Raw genomic sequence first — 16,107 nt, 5'->3', positions numbered from 1 at the left:
AACCCCTTTCCAGAGGAGCATGCCTTTCTGGACCTTTTCTAGGCACTTAAATACATGAGTTTACCCAGTAAGAAGTGGTTTTCTTTATGGCTTTTTAAAACAACCTAACTGATACTATATGTATCATGCAGAGCCTTCTTTTTTACTCAACCATATGGCTTGGAGATCATTTCATATCAATTTATGTAGATTGAATTTACTCCTTTACTCTATGGTATGCCATAATATGGATAAAACTATAGTTTATTCCCTGTTGATGAGAATTTGAGATCCTAGTCCAACTTTGTGTAGTGCAAGTGTGCAAAAACAGTCCTGTAAATTACCTGTGTTTACATTTAAGAGTTGTTTCTCTAGGATAAATAGAGTCTGAGAAGTTGAATTTCCAGTTATAGGGTATTGAATGTATTCTTTGAACTAATATTGCCATGTTGGCTTCCTAAGTACAAAAAGAAAAGCACAAATGGTTGATTTCCAAATGTTGGCATTTGAGCTCCTTAATGTAAAAATAGATGACAATGACTGATAAGGTTTTGTTTTTAAAACAAGTTATTAATTATTAATGTTTTTAAGTAAATTAACCTGTTAATCTAATAATTTAGTAGCTTTTATATCTTCGTTTTATTTTCTGGGATTTTAGGGTCCAACCGGTGTTCCTGGATTCCCAGGTTTGGATGGGATACCTGTAAGTATCCTTAAATTTTCTCCATTTATTTTAAAGAAGGGAGGGACACTCATCAAAGCCCTTAAAATCACATGTTTTGTATATATATAAAATATATTTATATGATATATATTATATATAATATATATGGCAAACTCTTCTTTATTTTCTTATTTTAGTAAATGGAAGGGTGCTTGCATTTCAATTTTGTGTAATAACTCTGAGACCAGAACATTTTACTTGAAGAACAAGGTTTTCAAAAAGATTGGAGAAAAGCATTCCAAGATATGAGCTCGTATACTTGTCAGGTCAAGTACAATGTTCTGGAAATAAATTTATACTCATTACAAAAGTTTTTATTTGCTGGTGAGTCCTAATGGTGGGAGTGGGCTCAAACCTCTCATTGCTTATACGAAAACCAGAGGAAAGAAGGAAAAGGTATTTGGCAGGGTTTATAATTCATTAGAGTCTTTCTAAAGATTTCAAGGAAGATTTCCTCCCTGATCTCTGAAAATACTCCAGACTAAATTAATTTAAATTGGGATATATGAAAATAGATTTATTTATTTTTACTATGCTACATAGTTCTTGTGGGTGGGGAAGGAAGTTTCACAAAACTGAACGACATGTGAGTCACAGTTGCCATAATTTGGGGACCCATATCACAGAACCTTTTTGTTATGGTATTCTTGCAAAAATGCTTCACCTATCATTTTGTTTCTTGTAGGGGCACCCAGGGCCTCCTGGATCCAGAGGCAAATCTGGCATAGATGGCTACAACGGCTCAAGAGGTGCTCCAGGCTTTCCAGGAGAAAGAGGAGCTCCTGGCCCACAAGGCTCCCCAGTAAGACAGCCACAGTTCAGCCTAGTGGGAATCTTAAGTGAAAAGGCCCTCCAGTGGGTGCAGGCTGGATGTGTTCGAGAAAGAGTTATTGCAAGTGTACTGGGAGCCTGGTGAACAAATGCGGGTGACTGGAGGATGAGGACAGAGAGTTGGGCAGGACTTAGAAGACACGGGGCCTTGTAGACTATGGAAGGAAGCTGGGTTTTCTTTTCCATGCCATGGGAATGCACTGGATGGTTTTAAGGAAGGAAGAAATATGATCTGACTGATGTTCTATCATGATGCTCCTGGCTGCCATACAGAGAATGGATGATAGGGGAAGGGAGGCCACTTAGCAAAGCTTAGGTTGTTTATCATTCAGGGTTCACTGCAGATACATAAACCCCTCTAGGTATTTCAAGACGAGAGGAATTTTTTTTTTTTTTTTTTTTTTTTGCGGTACGCGGGCCTCTCACTGTTGTGGCCTCTCCCGTTGCGGAGCACAGGCTCTGGACGCGCAGGCTCAGTGGCCGTGGCTCACGTAATATAATATAATATATTATATTATATTATGTCTTATATATAATATAAGATATATATAATATAATATATAAGATATATATAATATAATATTATATATAATATATATAATATAATATATAAGATATATATAATATATATAATATAATATATAATATAATATATAAGATATATATAATATAATATAATATTATATATAATATAATATATTATATTATATTATATTATGTCTTAGCAGATTTCTCAGTAGATCTTAACCAAATATTAAATAAGTATATATGACAACCTTAGGATGATAATAAAAATGAGAATAAAGAAATCTTCACTAGTGAAATATGATTATAATGGTAATTTTATTGGTGAGTAATATTTCATTTGCAAAAGAAAATACAGAAATAGTAATATGCTCTTTTCCTCTCTTAAAGTGAATATTTTATTTTCAGGGCCTTCTTGGGAAAAAAGGAGAAAAAGGAAATTCAGTGTTCATTTTAGGTGTCATTAAAGGTATTCAGGTAAGCTTTACAATCAGGATGGGTTTAAAACAATTTTTTTCTATATAAGTAAACCCATGCAGAAAACACATGGACTGAGATTTCCTTTAAAATGGCTCTGAGGATGCTGGTTTTGATCATTACCCTGACCCTCTGGGATGACCCATACTTCTTGTGTGAAGGCACTTGGCTTTAGCTTCTCTGGCTGCAAAATTCCCCTCCCTCCCCATGATTCTCGCAGAGTTGCAATGAATACATTTATTTCAGGGTTTCTCAGCCTCTGCACTGTTGACATTTTGGGCCAGTGAATCATTTGTCATGGAGGCTGACCTGTGTATTGTAGGATGTTGAACAGTTTCCCTGGTGTCTACCCATTAGATGCCAGTAACACCCCCCTGACCCCCGCCCCCCACACCCAAACAATATCTCCAGACATTACCAGATGTCTCCTGGGGGAAAAATCACTTCCAGCTGAGAGTCATTAATTACTTTGTAGTTAAAATATTGTGATATTAATATTTACCATTCATGATGATAGAAGTCACCACTATTGAACTTGAAAATTGTAGAAATCTGATAGCACTATCCTTAGCAAATGAAATGCTTTTGTGTTTTTCACAGAGAATGATGTACAAATATTCAGAAATAAACTCTTGAATGACCACCACATCTCTCTAATCTGAGTAGCCATGGATGAGCAGAGGAGATCACTAGATACGATAGACTCAGGAGAGATACAGTACATTTTCAAGACATGGTCATTTCTCTTAAGGAAAGATATTCTACAATAATTAGATAAAAGTAGTCCTAGATTGCCTCTATCAGATTCCAAGTTCTGTGCCACCTGGAGTGGCCACACCTGAGCAATGATCCCTTAAGTGAGCTTACAATGTGTTTATAGCCTCTGTGCCTATTCTTACTTGTTAGACAGCAAGCACTGTGCTTCTATTTATAGCTTAAATGATACATTCATAAACTTAGCATCAAAAACAGGGTCATTCTAGGAACCAGCATGATGTGTTGGAAGGAGTGAACTGACCCTTACCTACTACTGTGACTTTAAGCAACCCCCTCAACCTCTCTGAGCCTCATTTTCCTTATTATTTTTTTCTTTTTGCGGTACGCGGGCCTCTCACTGTTGTGGCCTCTCCCGTTGCGGAGCACAGACTCCGGACCGCAGGCTCAGCAGCCATGGCTCACAGGTCCAGCCGCTCCGCGGCATGTGGGATCTTCCCGGACCGGGGCACGAACCCGTGTCACCTGCATTGGCGGGCGGACTCTCAACCACTGCACCACCAGGGAAGCCCCTCATTTGCCTTATTTGTGAAAGGAAATTAATATCTACCCTGCCTTCCTCTCAGTGCTGATGGTCTGTTATAATAGTTTATACTGCCATGTATTGTAAAGTATAATGTACAGTACAATATTAGTTATGGTGAGTAGTTTTTGGTAATTGTGCAAGAAACAACAAGCAAGACAGAAAGGGAGATGAATATAGAGATTTCCTCATCTTAAAGAGAAACACAGGATCCCTAATGAAGGTGGCATGCAGATCGATAACCTTGGAGAAACAATGGTCTTATTAAGAGCCTATATCCACTTCATACCCATTTGGATGATTATTAAAAAAAGAAAAAGAAAAACAACATAATGTGTTAATAATTATGTGGAAGAGTCGGGACCCTTGTGCATTGCTGGTGGGAATGTAAAATGGTGTAGCTGCTGTGGAAAATGGTAGGGTGATTGCTCAAAAACTTAAATGTGGAATTACCCTGTGACCCAGCTATTTTACTTCTAGATATGTTCTCCCAAAAATGAAGGCAGGAACTCAAACAGATACTTGTACACCCATATTCATAGCATCCTATTCACAATAGCCAAAAGGTGGAAGCAACCCAAGTGTCTACCTACTGATGAATGGATGAGCAGAGTGTAGTACGTACACACGTACAACACAATATTATTCAGCCTTAAAAAGTCAGGGAATTCTAAAGCATGCTACAACATGGTTGAACCCTGAGGTCATTGTGCTGAGTGTAATAAGCTGGTCACAAAAGGACAGAAAAATGTGTGATTCCACTTAGATGAGGTCCCTAGAGTAGTCAAATTCATAGAGACAGAAAGTAGATGGTGCTTGCCGGGGCTGGGGAAGGGGGGATGGAGGGCTAGTATTTAATGGATACAGGGTTTCCATGAGGAAATGAAAAAGCTTGGACAATGGAAGCACAACATGGTTGCACAACATGGTGAATGTATTTAATGCCACAGAACCGTACACTTAAAAAAGGTTAAAATGTTAAATTTTATCATACGTATATTTTGCGGTATATTTTACATTTTGGAAAAAAAAGGAAGAGTCTGTATTCAAGAGAATATACACCCCTTGATCCTTTAAAGTGAGTAGAGTCTCGGCAGAGTCGAGTCACAAAGCGGTAGATGCGCACAGTGGCAGAGAGGGTTTCCACACGAATTCCCTTTACATTTGCTCCTGGGTGGTAACAGGTGTTAATTAAGGGAGGAAAGATCTGCCGATCAGATGACAGACAGTTAAACTGATGAAATGGGACCACTGGATCGAGAATTTAGAGCTTTGTTTTTTTCTTTAGAACATTTTAAACTGAAAGATGAAATCTCATCTTGATTCCATGTCCTCACGACTCCAGCAATCTTTCCCTGGTTTCAGCTGGGTAGAAGTAGAATTCAGGGCTTAAGAATGGAGACAGAAAAGCACCTCCATAGAGCCCTTCCACAGCTGTCTTTTCAACACTGAAAAACTGAACAAACTGCACAGACAGTCCAAATAAGTCCTGTGTGTGTGTGTGTTTACTTTTATGTTGTGTGTTTTAGGGAAATGGTGTTGCTCTTCTAAAGCAATGTCCTGATACTATTGCAGGGTGACAGAGGGGACCCAGGACCTCCCGGCTTACCAGTAAGTCTTCTGGGCAGGCCATGCGCTTCTGTTTGCTCCTCAGATAGCCTATGGTCTCCACTAGTTTGCATCTCAGCAGGACCAGCTACCTAATTTGCAGGGCCCACCTGGTGCAAAATGAAAATGTTAGGTCTCTTGTTCAAAAATTATTACAAATTTTAAGATGATGACAGCAGACATTAAATCAAGCATGAGGCCCTGTGTGACTGCACAGGTCCCGGGCCCACGGAGCCGCCCTTGAATCTCAGTAAGCTCCGGCTTACCTTTCACTTCTATCTTGCAATGATCATTTGGTATTGCTTGGGTAGCTATAGTCGCTTAATATTTAGGAAGATAATTCTGCTTAGAAACTACCTAAATAATATATGTCCAGTGAAAATGATTTTGCTTGCTGAATCAGTAATTGTGTATTATGTTTAGTATTTTGCCCTATCTTCACGTTCCTGGAATTTGTGATTCAATGATTATGTTTGTCTTTCCAATTCATCAATATTCACAAGATTAAAACTGAAAGCAATTTGGCCTCCTAATGGTTCACCTATAATTGTGTTTGGTAACTTCTGGCTGTTGACAGGATTACTTTCTCAGGTTGTTTTTTTCTTACTACTCTGGCAGCTCAGTTCTACGTTATCAATGAGATACCTTGGTGTCACCGTTAAAATAAATACCAATTCATTCTCTAGGAGAGAGTAATGCCATTGCACACTCTCAAATCATTTGACATGGGCAGGGTGAGTGGGAGAACAGAGCCCCTTTCTCCATACTTCTAGAACTGCCCAACTATAACCTTTCCTTGTGAATTTGTGTGTTATTCTGCTGTAACTTAACATGTTGCAGGAAATTGTTTATGGCTTAATTACCTTGATCTTGAATTGGAGACATTTCTATTCACACTGATCTTACAGGGCACGTTGAAAGGATATATTAGAGTATAACTACATTAATAATTTATTTAATGCTAGGTAATATTAATATTGTAAAAGCATTTTGATGTATATTAAATTTATAACATATATGGAATTTAGGAGTAACAAGGTTTCTTTGTTCTCTACTTTTGCTACTACAAGATTTATTTGTGAATAAGTAGATTGATCTCTGGGTCTTAATCCCAAACGTAGGAGTTAGTCACACCCACCAAGTGCTACTGCCTGCCAGCTCTGTGCCCTTTTCCCAGCTCTGTCAGAGCTACTGTTCAAGATGACGCAGCAGGCCAGGTGTGGCCGGGACTGTGGTTTCTCCGGAGGGCTTTATCCAACTGGGATTGCGTGCAGCTCTCCCAGGAACGATGATTATGGTTTCTGGTAAAGAATTGACTGATTTTTCTCATGTTTAGGGCTCAAGGGGAGCGAGAGGACCAGCAGGGCCAGTGGGATATCCAGGAGAGCCGGGGTTGGCAGTAAGTACAGCACTGCTGATTCTGTCTCTCCAAAAGCCCTGACTTGATATTTAAATCAAGCAAAAGAAAGCAGAATTGCAGTCTTGGGCAATTCAGGCCGAGATGGGTTCTTTTCGAGATTATCACCTGATGAATCAGCCAACACCCACCATTAGGGGCGTGAGTCCCTCCTGAAGCACGGGTCCCTGGAGGTGGGGGGCAGGAGGGGGGTGGGGGTGGGGGGCAAGCAGCCCAGCCATGGTAGGAAGTCCATCATGTGTGTTTCAAAATTAAGCGTTTCCTAAAGAGGAGCTTGGGACAACCAATAAGGGCACAGTCTGATCTCCATCACTGATAACTGATTTGTGTGTTTTTGCTGTTGATTTAGGGACCTCCAGGCCCTCCTGGGAGTCCAGGTTTGAAGGTAGGCGGCCGTGAGTAAGATACACAAATGAAGTCCATGTACAATGAGATAAGTGACCACTAATATTTGTCAGAATCATGTCTTCCCTCTTTTTAGAATTCCCGAACTATTTAATAAATACACTTCGACAAATTGCTTAACCAGAAGTCTTATTACTTGTAATTACTTCTTAATATTCCAAAGCAATTAGTTTCCTTTTTCTTTTCTTTTCCAGGGTAATCCTGGCGTGGGAGTAAAGGGGCAAATGGGAGACCCGGTAAGAACTCCCTTTTGCGTGGAGGAGCGCGTGTTAAAATGTATGGGCTACCCGGGTCGAGGAGACGGTTCTGATTACCACTTAACTTGTGTTCGTTCTCTCGTCACTGTCCAGCTTTATGGCTGAGAATTTGTCTTTGCTGAATTATTATGACACCATTACCCTTGACTATAAAATGACAGTTCTGACAAAACCTAACAGTAAATTCAATTTAATTTATATAACACACTTCCCCCTAGCCCAAAGACATGGAATATTTCTGATAATATATCCGGGGTAACAATTTGTTTAATTATGGATTTGTTTAGCTTAACTTGCCAAATTTCATCAGAGTCCTAAACTTCACACATAAATAAAAATATGAATAACTGTGACCCAAAGCATTGAGCAACACACCGTCCACCCCTCACACCCATAGTCCTTTCTGCTGAAACACAAAACTAAGTAAGGATAAACTTTAGAAAAGTGCTTTAAGGTGGAAGCTCATCTGGAAACAATCTGAATGCTTAAGAGTGGGTGAGGGGCTCTTTCAACAACTGTGGGTAAATAGATATTGAGCATCTACCCTGTGCCAGGCTAGGATGGGTGCTTGGTGTGGGGATTTGGCGAGACAGACCTGATCTCCGCTCTCATGGAGTTCCAGTGTGGTTGGGAAATTTATGGTACAGCCATTTAACACGCTTGCCAAAAATATACTGGAAGACATCATGATGTGGGGAAATTCCAGGTTCTAGTACTTATTGGGTTGGCCAAAAAGTGCCTTCGGTTTTAAGTAAAAATAAAAGACACATTTTTCATTTTCACCAAGAACTTTATTGAACAACGTATTCACCCTTTTGTACCACTACCTTCTGCCATTTTTCAGGCAACTTAATCATTCCATCTTCTCAAAACATTTTATCTTTTTGAGCAAAGAACTGTTCCAGGTGCCTTTTACATTCTTCCAGGGAATTGAAATTTTTTCCAGTAAGAGAATTTTGTAAAGACTGAAATAAATGGAAATCCAAAGGTGCAATGCCTGGTGAATACGATAGGTGAATCAGAACTTCCCAGCTAATCTGTAACAGTTTTTGCCTGGTCATCAAAGAAACATGCGGTCTTGCATTATCCTGATGGAAGATTATGCGTTTTCTGTTGACTAATTCTGGACGCTTTTTGTCGAGTGCCACTTTCAGTTGGTCTAATTGGGAGCAGTACTTGTTGGAATTAACTGTTTGGTTTTCCGGAAGGAGCTCATAATAGCGGACTCCCTTCCAATCCCACCATATACACAACATCACCTTCTTTGGCTGAAGACCGTCCTTTGGTGTGGTTGGTGGTGGTTCATTTCGCTTGTCCCACGAGCTCTTCCATTCCACATTGTTGTACAGTATCCACTTTTCATTGCCCGTCACAATTTGTTTTAAAAACAGAACTATTTCATTACGTTTCAGTAGAGAATAGCATGTGGAAATATGGTCAGGAAGGTTTTTTTCGCTTACGTGGAACCCAAACATCAACGCGATTCACATAACCAAGGCTGGTGCAAATGATTTTCCATGCTTGATGTGGATATTTTGAGTATGTTGGCCATCTCCTGCGTTATAACGTTGATTGTTCTCAATTATTGTTTCAATTTGACCGTATCAACCTCAGTTGGTCTACCCGACCATGGAGCATCATCCAGTGAGAAATCTCCAGCACGAAACTTTGCAAACCACTTTTGACATGTTCGATCAGTCACAGCACCTTCTCCATATACTGCACGAATCTTTTTGTGTGTTTCAGTTGCGTTTTTACCTTTTAAAGCATAATATGCCGAAAGTGTTGCTTTTTTTCTTCCATCTCCAATATTAAAATGGCTACACAAAAATTCACCAATTTTGATGTCTTTTTTTAAATGCACGCTGATGTGACACCTGTCACATATGGTCTAACAAAATTGTTCCGAATGAAGTTAAAGACAGCTAAGTGCTACTAGAGCCATCTTACGGAAAAAAACGAACGAACCTTTTGGCCCACCCAATGTGATAGGAAAATGTGCAAAAAATAGTGTTGTAAAATATATTAAATGATTTTAAATTTTAGTACAATATAAACTATATTCTACATTTAAAATATGTTTATTATTCTATAGTGTTACTTTTATTATAATATATATATTTTTTATTGGGGTATAGTTGCTTTACAATGTTGTGTTAGTTTCTGCTGTACAGCAAAGTGAATCAGCTATAGGTATACATATATTACCTCATTTTTGGATTTCCTTCCCATTTAGGTCACCGCAGAGCACTGAGTAGAATTCCCCGTGCTATGTAGCAGGTTCTCATTAGTTATCTATTTTATACATATTAGTTTATATATGTCAATTCCAAACTCCCAATTCATCCCACCCCCCTTTTCCCCCCTTGGTGTCCATACATTTGTTCTCCACATCTGTGTCTCTATTTCTGCCTTGCAAACAGCTTCATCTGTACCATTTTTCTAGATTCCACATATATACGTTAATGTATGGTATTTGTTTTTCTCTTTCTGACTTACTTCACTCTGTATGACAGTCTCTAGGTCCATCCATGTCTCTACAAATGACCCAATATAATTCCTTTTTTATGGCTGAGTAATATTCCATTGTGTATATGTACCACATCTTCTTTATCCATTCATCTGTTGATGGGCCTTTAGGTTGCTTCTGTGACCTGGCTATTGTAAGTAGTGCTGCAATGAACATTAGGGTGTATGTGTCTTTTTGAATAAGAGTCTTCTATTAGAGTTTCAAATTATGTTTAACACACCATTTAGTCACATATACATGTATGCACACATGCATATTATGCACATATGTGTATATGTAGACATATGTGTATGTATACACAGTTATATACATACAAGCACACACACACCACAAAGAACTGCACCAAAGTTTTAATAGAGATTACCTCTGGATGGTAGGATTATGAATCACTTTTATTTTTTAAATTCATTTTTAACAGTATGTATTATTTATGAAAAACAATAAACATTTAAAATTACATGATGTATTTGCCATGATTTTTATTTTAAATCCATGACTTACAGGCTTGTAAGCATTATACCACAATATGTGGGTGAAAGTCTTCTTCGTTTCAATTTTTATTTCAAACTAAAGTTAATATGAAATTCTTATTATCTTGATTTTTTTAAAAGGGTGAGGTTGGCCAGCAGGGTTCTCCAGGACCCACCCTTCTGGTGCAGCCACCTGATTCTGGTCTCTATAAAGGAGCAAAGGTAATTCTCAATCCATATGTGACCTTGGTAAAGTAGTCATAGCCAGCGTTTTCTGAACGTGTTCCCATGCCAGCGAAGAGCTGAGCACCTACATGCAACGCTGCCTTGATCCCAGGGTAACCTTTACAGGTTGGTACTATTATTAGCTCCATTATACAGAGTTGAAAAAGTGAGACTTGGAAAGGTTACCAGTGTTCTCAAGTTTACCCAGCTGTTGAGTGGCAGACCTAGCTTGGGCTGCTAAACTGTGACATGTCCTTCAGGGTATAGTCCCCCATTCATGTCTTTGATATGGTCGCTGAAAATACCACTGGAAATCCAGCTGTCCTTTAGATGTTACATATGGATCTGATGCTTTGGTAATTGAAAGGTGACAGAGGCATAGAACCGAGCATGTAATAGACTCTTGGCAAATATTAATTCCTTTGTCACCCTCCAGCACTGATGTTACTGATGCCATGTGCACATTCTCCCATCAGTTTTCAGTTACTGGATTCAGTTTCACTACCTTGCTCAAAATGAGCCTCTCCTCTCAGTGGCTGCATTCCCAGCTTGCATCTGCTGCCCTGGTTCCATGGTAGCTCCCCCCACTGCTCTGCTGTCCCACGCCGCACAATGCTACACCTTTTACACAGAACTGGCCTCCTGAAGAGTGTCAGGTTCAAAGGTGCGCTTGGATCTTAGTTGCTAATTACTGACAGTTGACGAGTAATCCCTTATTAAAAAATTAGGAGAATGGCTGTTGAAAGGTAATTTCTTAAAGAGATGGAACTCAGTATGTTGAATAAAGCCGGTAAGCCAGATTATATTCATTGTGATTTTTAGGGTATTAAAGGAACGCCTGGAATCATTGGACCTCCCGGACCACCAGGACCCAAGGTAATTTATTTAAAGAACTTAAAAAATTGTATGATGTGCTATCTTAATTTAAAATTTTTACATGGTTATTATCACTGCTTTAAATGCTGATATGTTACTAGAACTTCTCAATATTTCATCATAATTCTGTAGGAAGACTATTTCCAAAGTAGCTGTTTTCTTTAAGCTGCTGGCAATAATTTTTGTTTCTCGTTTTGTTTTTCCATTCATATTGCTGAAATACTGTTGCTTGAACTCCTCTAAAAGTGTCATCTCTTTAAGGGGGAGCCCGGTATTGGGACAAAAGGAGAGAAAGGTATTCCTGGGTTTCCAGGACCTCGGGTAAGGACCATTCTTGGCATCCTTAACTTCAGTGAGTTTGGAGGCATTTCTCTCTCACATTTTTATAAGACTAGATCAATATTTCTGAGAGTTCAAAAATGGAGATTATCTCTAAGAGGAATGCTATATTTTGGTCAGCAAGAATTGTGTAATAGCTAAGTGCCCCAGAGCATCCCTTTCATGGACATCATTTGGATAAAACAGACAAGCAGAAGATGGGAGAATTGGCAGGAAGTAATGGGATCGTGGCATTTTCTTACTGGCTCAGTGTCAGTGTGATAGTAGCTTGGAGTTGTTCATTTAAGCCTATTTGATAAAAGAAGGTACTGATCTAGGGGCAGTAGCTAGAAAACAACTATATAGCATCAGGCCTCAGACATCTCCACACATGTCACTAATGGGATCCCCATTCATAGAGTCACTATGAAGGCCAGACCTTGGCGAGCATGGGCATTGCGTTTATCTGACTCAGATTCAGTACTTAACGAGACAATATTGACTTCCATAGTAATTTTCATTGCTGATAATGCATAGAGCAACTATTAATCTCTAGACAAATTATATTGCGATGATTCAAAGATACTTAGCCCAGTGCAAGCATTAAATTAAATAAATTGAAATGGAAGAACAGCAAAAACAACAAAACCGTGTTCTTAATTTAAAGCACTGTCAAGGACATTAATTTTTTGGAATAAGATTAAAGATCAATTAAAATAACAAATGTTATAAAGAAATGGAATCTCTTTTATATTTATTCCCTTTATCCAGCTACCTTTGCAGACAAGATTAAATACCAGTGAAGCAATCTCCTAAGGTGAAAAATGATTCACTGAACTGGTTTATGTATTTTGTTTTAATTCTGCTTGTGTTGATTCTTGTGAATTTATTAGGGGGACCCTGGCTTCTATGGCTCTCCAGGTTTTCCAGGATTAAAGGTAAATGAACACGATTATAGAGAGGATAAATACATATTCATTAGTAAATGCAATTCAGTGTCCTTCAAAAGTTGTACCAGGGCCTATAGACTCACACACAGTAATGAGAAAGGGAACACATTTATTTTATAAGTTACATGATTTCACTGTGGATACAAAAACTAAAGCAAAACTGTCGGATGCAACCCCAAAGCAGTGTTAAGATTCTGTACAGAATCTCAGTGAGCATGGGTCATTCAGATTAAATGAGAATGAGATAATTTGTTACCCAATCACATTTTTTAAAAAAGGCGTGTTTCATCCCTGATGTTCTGCAATTACCTTCATTGTTTGATCCTCATGAAAACAACACTGTATATATTATGCATTGTTTTATTTCCTGTAAATTTTGTAGGTAAATATGTGCATAAAAATAAATACTTTATATATGCTTAAAAAAAATAAAACAGGCATGTTTTTGGTTATTTGTAGGGGGAACCAGGAGTGTTTGGAGATCCTGGACCGTTTGGATTTCTTGGTCCAAAGGTAAAAAAGTGAGCCTATTTGAGTACAGTCTGATAACATCCTATATCCCTTATGTTATCTAATTTATTTTTTTAAATATTTCAAAGAATCATTCAAAACTGAGTTCATTTTGCTTATATTATTTTAATGCATGTGGTAATGATTACATTTTACATTTGAGCAATGATCCTTTTGAAGGTGAATAATAATGAGAGATTCAAAAATTCCCTAGGGATTATACAGTATCATGATTAAAAACATAGGGAACCGTGGAGAGTTCTTTGCTTTGAACACCACTGCATTTTTTCTTTCCTTTTTATGTGACCTCACCTTCAGCACTTGTGCAGGACAAGCCATGGTGGCATTAAGGTGACACAATTAAGGGGGACAATATCTGCTGCTAAAATAAAATGTAGGTTCAGATCCTATAGGCAAATAAACTATTTGTTCTGGAGTGCAAGTTAGACATTAATGCTCATAATAGATCTGAGAAACTTCATGGCTTCAGAGGTATCTAGTTGATGCACATGGAAGCATTTTTGGAGTTTGAATTTTTTTTGAGGGGGAGAACTTTCCCAGTTGGCTGTTAACTTCTGCTTGTAGGTGGGAGATCTCATACTTTTGTTCCTCTTAGACCACCATGAGCTATTTATTTCTCTAGTCAGCCTATAGGCTTTGTTTCCTATATGAATGCCCACTTGGTGATGCTAATATTTACTTAGTGCCAGGAAACATGAGAAAAAGATTAATATTTCTAAGAAAAGTGAATGAATGAATGATTTCAGGGAGATCCTGGAGACCGTGGGCACCCAGGACCGCCAGGGGTTTTGGCAACTCCAGCTCTTCCACTCAAAGGTTTGTGTTCCATTTTTTTTCTCTATAGATTATGCTGAAATGGGATTTGCATGGTCCCAAAAGAAGGGTTTGGCCTGGTCCTTCTGTAGTTTACACACTCAGCAGGCTACATATACGAACTTTTACCATGAATGTATAATTATATTAGTGCAAGTAGAGATGTGCATCTTGGTCTGTCTCTATCAGCCATAAGACACCAAATTTTATTTTAGTGGGTGAACTTCATGCTGGGATTTTTATTATGTTACCTTTCAGAAAGTAGGTTTTTTAATCGCTAGAAATGTGTGAAGCCATTTGACTAAGACCTGCCAAGATGCTGCCTCCAAGAAGAAAGCAGCCTAGATCGATGACAAATTCCACACTACTTCCTGTGTCTGCAGCGGAGGGTCTAAGATATTGCACTTTAAACGTGATGAGAAACTGCAAAACAATCGCCTGTTGTCCTTTAACAAGGCTCACGAAAAGTGGTTGCGCGTGAGCCTTTAAATGTATATATATGTTTACTGTATACATTATGCCATTATTTTTGGCAGGGCCTCCGGGGGATCCAGGGCACCCTGGCCGCTATGGAGAAACGGGGGCTGTTGGACCACCTGGTCCCCCTGGTCCCCCTGGTAGACCAGGGGAAGTCTGTGCAGGTATGGCTTTTACATGCCAGGTTTGCTGCATCCTCTTCCACACCAGGGCCTCTCCACTCTAGCTGATATTAAAATCACCTTAGCATTGTTTCAAAAATACTGATGGCTGTGCGTACCCCAGATCAGGAATGTTGGACTCTCTGAGGGATGGAGGGACCAAGGCATCTACTATTATAAAAGGGTCCCCATCCTTTTTTATTTTTGTCCGTGGCCGCACTGCGCAGCATGTGGGATCTTATTTCCCTGACCAGGGATCGAACCCATGCCTCCTGCATTGGAAGCACGGAGTCCTAACCACTGGACCGCCAGGGAAGTACCCACCACCCGCCCCCAACCCCTGCTTAATTCTAATGCACAGCCAGGATTAAGAAGCACAGAGCTCAAACCAATTAATCATTTAATTGGAAGAAATCCAGGCTCCTGGACTGCACCTCAGAAATATTCAATCACTATCTCAGGGGTGTGATAAGAAATATGTATGGAAAACAAGCTTCCCACAAGATTACCAGATGCAGTTGAGATGTGGAAACTGCTGCTAGGGTTAGAGTATGTCTTTAGGTCTTTCCCACTTTCTTGCAAGGCTCTCTCTATGGACATCTACTTGTTAAAATTTAGTTCATCCACCTAGGCCCCAATTTAAATCTTCTGCATGAAATGTGGAAATACAAAATTGCAAATTAAAAAATAAAATTTTGATTCGGACTTAGTTAAAAAATAAACAGAAAACAACAGCCCTCTCGCCCACAAAAAAACCCCTGTGGCTCATGGTAGTATTTGATGAAAGGCCTGAGAAATAATCCTGTTGACACACGGACTTTGAACTCCTTCAAGTGCTGTCTTAGCTAATATTCCCAGTGAGATTAAGAATGGAAGTTTAGGGAATATTTGCATTCTGTGAACCCAGGAAGACTGATTAAACATGTGGGGAGAAAAGTCTGGTATAAATGTAATTTTACCCGGTCTGTTTCATGTAATAGTTCCTGAGGAGTTAGAAGTTTCCTGAGATATTCAACTGTGAACTACAAAGTTCTTGTTTAATGTTTCACGAAGCTAGCTTTCACTTTGTAGGATCTGATGACCACAAAGGCAGTAAATAAAGCTTTGTTTAGTTCATTTACTCTTTCAATATCGCAGCCATGGCTTAATTGACCCAGAACTATATAAATCATACAGAATACTCTGTTGGTCGGGAGGCACTAGACTCCGCGCTTAAATTTCTCCTTTCGGGCTTGT

At 39.0% G+C, this 16,107-nt stretch overlaps 1 protein-coding gene across 1 annotated transcript in view; it reads left to right on the top strand.

The window, feature by feature from the left end:
- COL4A4 (collagen type IV alpha 4 chain) overlaps positions 1 to 16,107 on the top strand; it is a 138,487-nt gene that overhangs the window by 48,540 nt on the left and 73,840 nt on the right. Inside the window, exons 6-19 of the mRNA XM_082841199.1 lie at positions 638 to 682; positions 1,389 to 1,505; positions 2,468 to 2,536; positions 5,409 to 5,444; positions 6,778 to 6,840; positions 7,208 to 7,243; positions 7,458 to 7,499; positions 10,662 to 10,742; positions 11,568 to 11,621; positions 11,883 to 11,942; positions 12,833 to 12,877; positions 13,349 to 13,402; positions 14,167 to 14,236; positions 14,770 to 14,874. Of these exons, the coding sequence (XP_082697325.1) occupies positions 638 to 682; positions 1,389 to 1,505; positions 2,468 to 2,536; positions 5,409 to 5,444; positions 6,778 to 6,840; positions 7,208 to 7,243; positions 7,458 to 7,499; positions 10,662 to 10,742; positions 11,568 to 11,621; positions 11,883 to 11,942; positions 12,833 to 12,877; positions 13,349 to 13,402; positions 14,167 to 14,236; positions 14,770 to 14,874 (877 nt within the window). The remainder of the gene's footprint in view (positions 1 to 637; positions 683 to 1,388; positions 1,506 to 2,467; positions 2,537 to 5,408; positions 5,445 to 6,777; positions 6,841 to 7,207; positions 7,244 to 7,457; positions 7,500 to 10,661; positions 10,743 to 11,567; positions 11,622 to 11,882; positions 11,943 to 12,832; positions 12,878 to 13,348; positions 13,403 to 14,166; positions 14,237 to 14,769; positions 14,875 to 16,107) is intronic.

The sequence above is a fragment of the Leucopleurus acutus genome, assembly GCF_964270905.1.
Source record: "Leucopleurus acutus genome assembly, chromosome: 6".
NCBI classification, from domain to species: Eukaryota; Metazoa; Chordata; class Mammalia; order Artiodactyla; family Delphinidae; genus Leucopleurus; species Leucopleurus acutus.
This window is presented reverse-complemented; position numbering and strand designations above follow the sequence as displayed.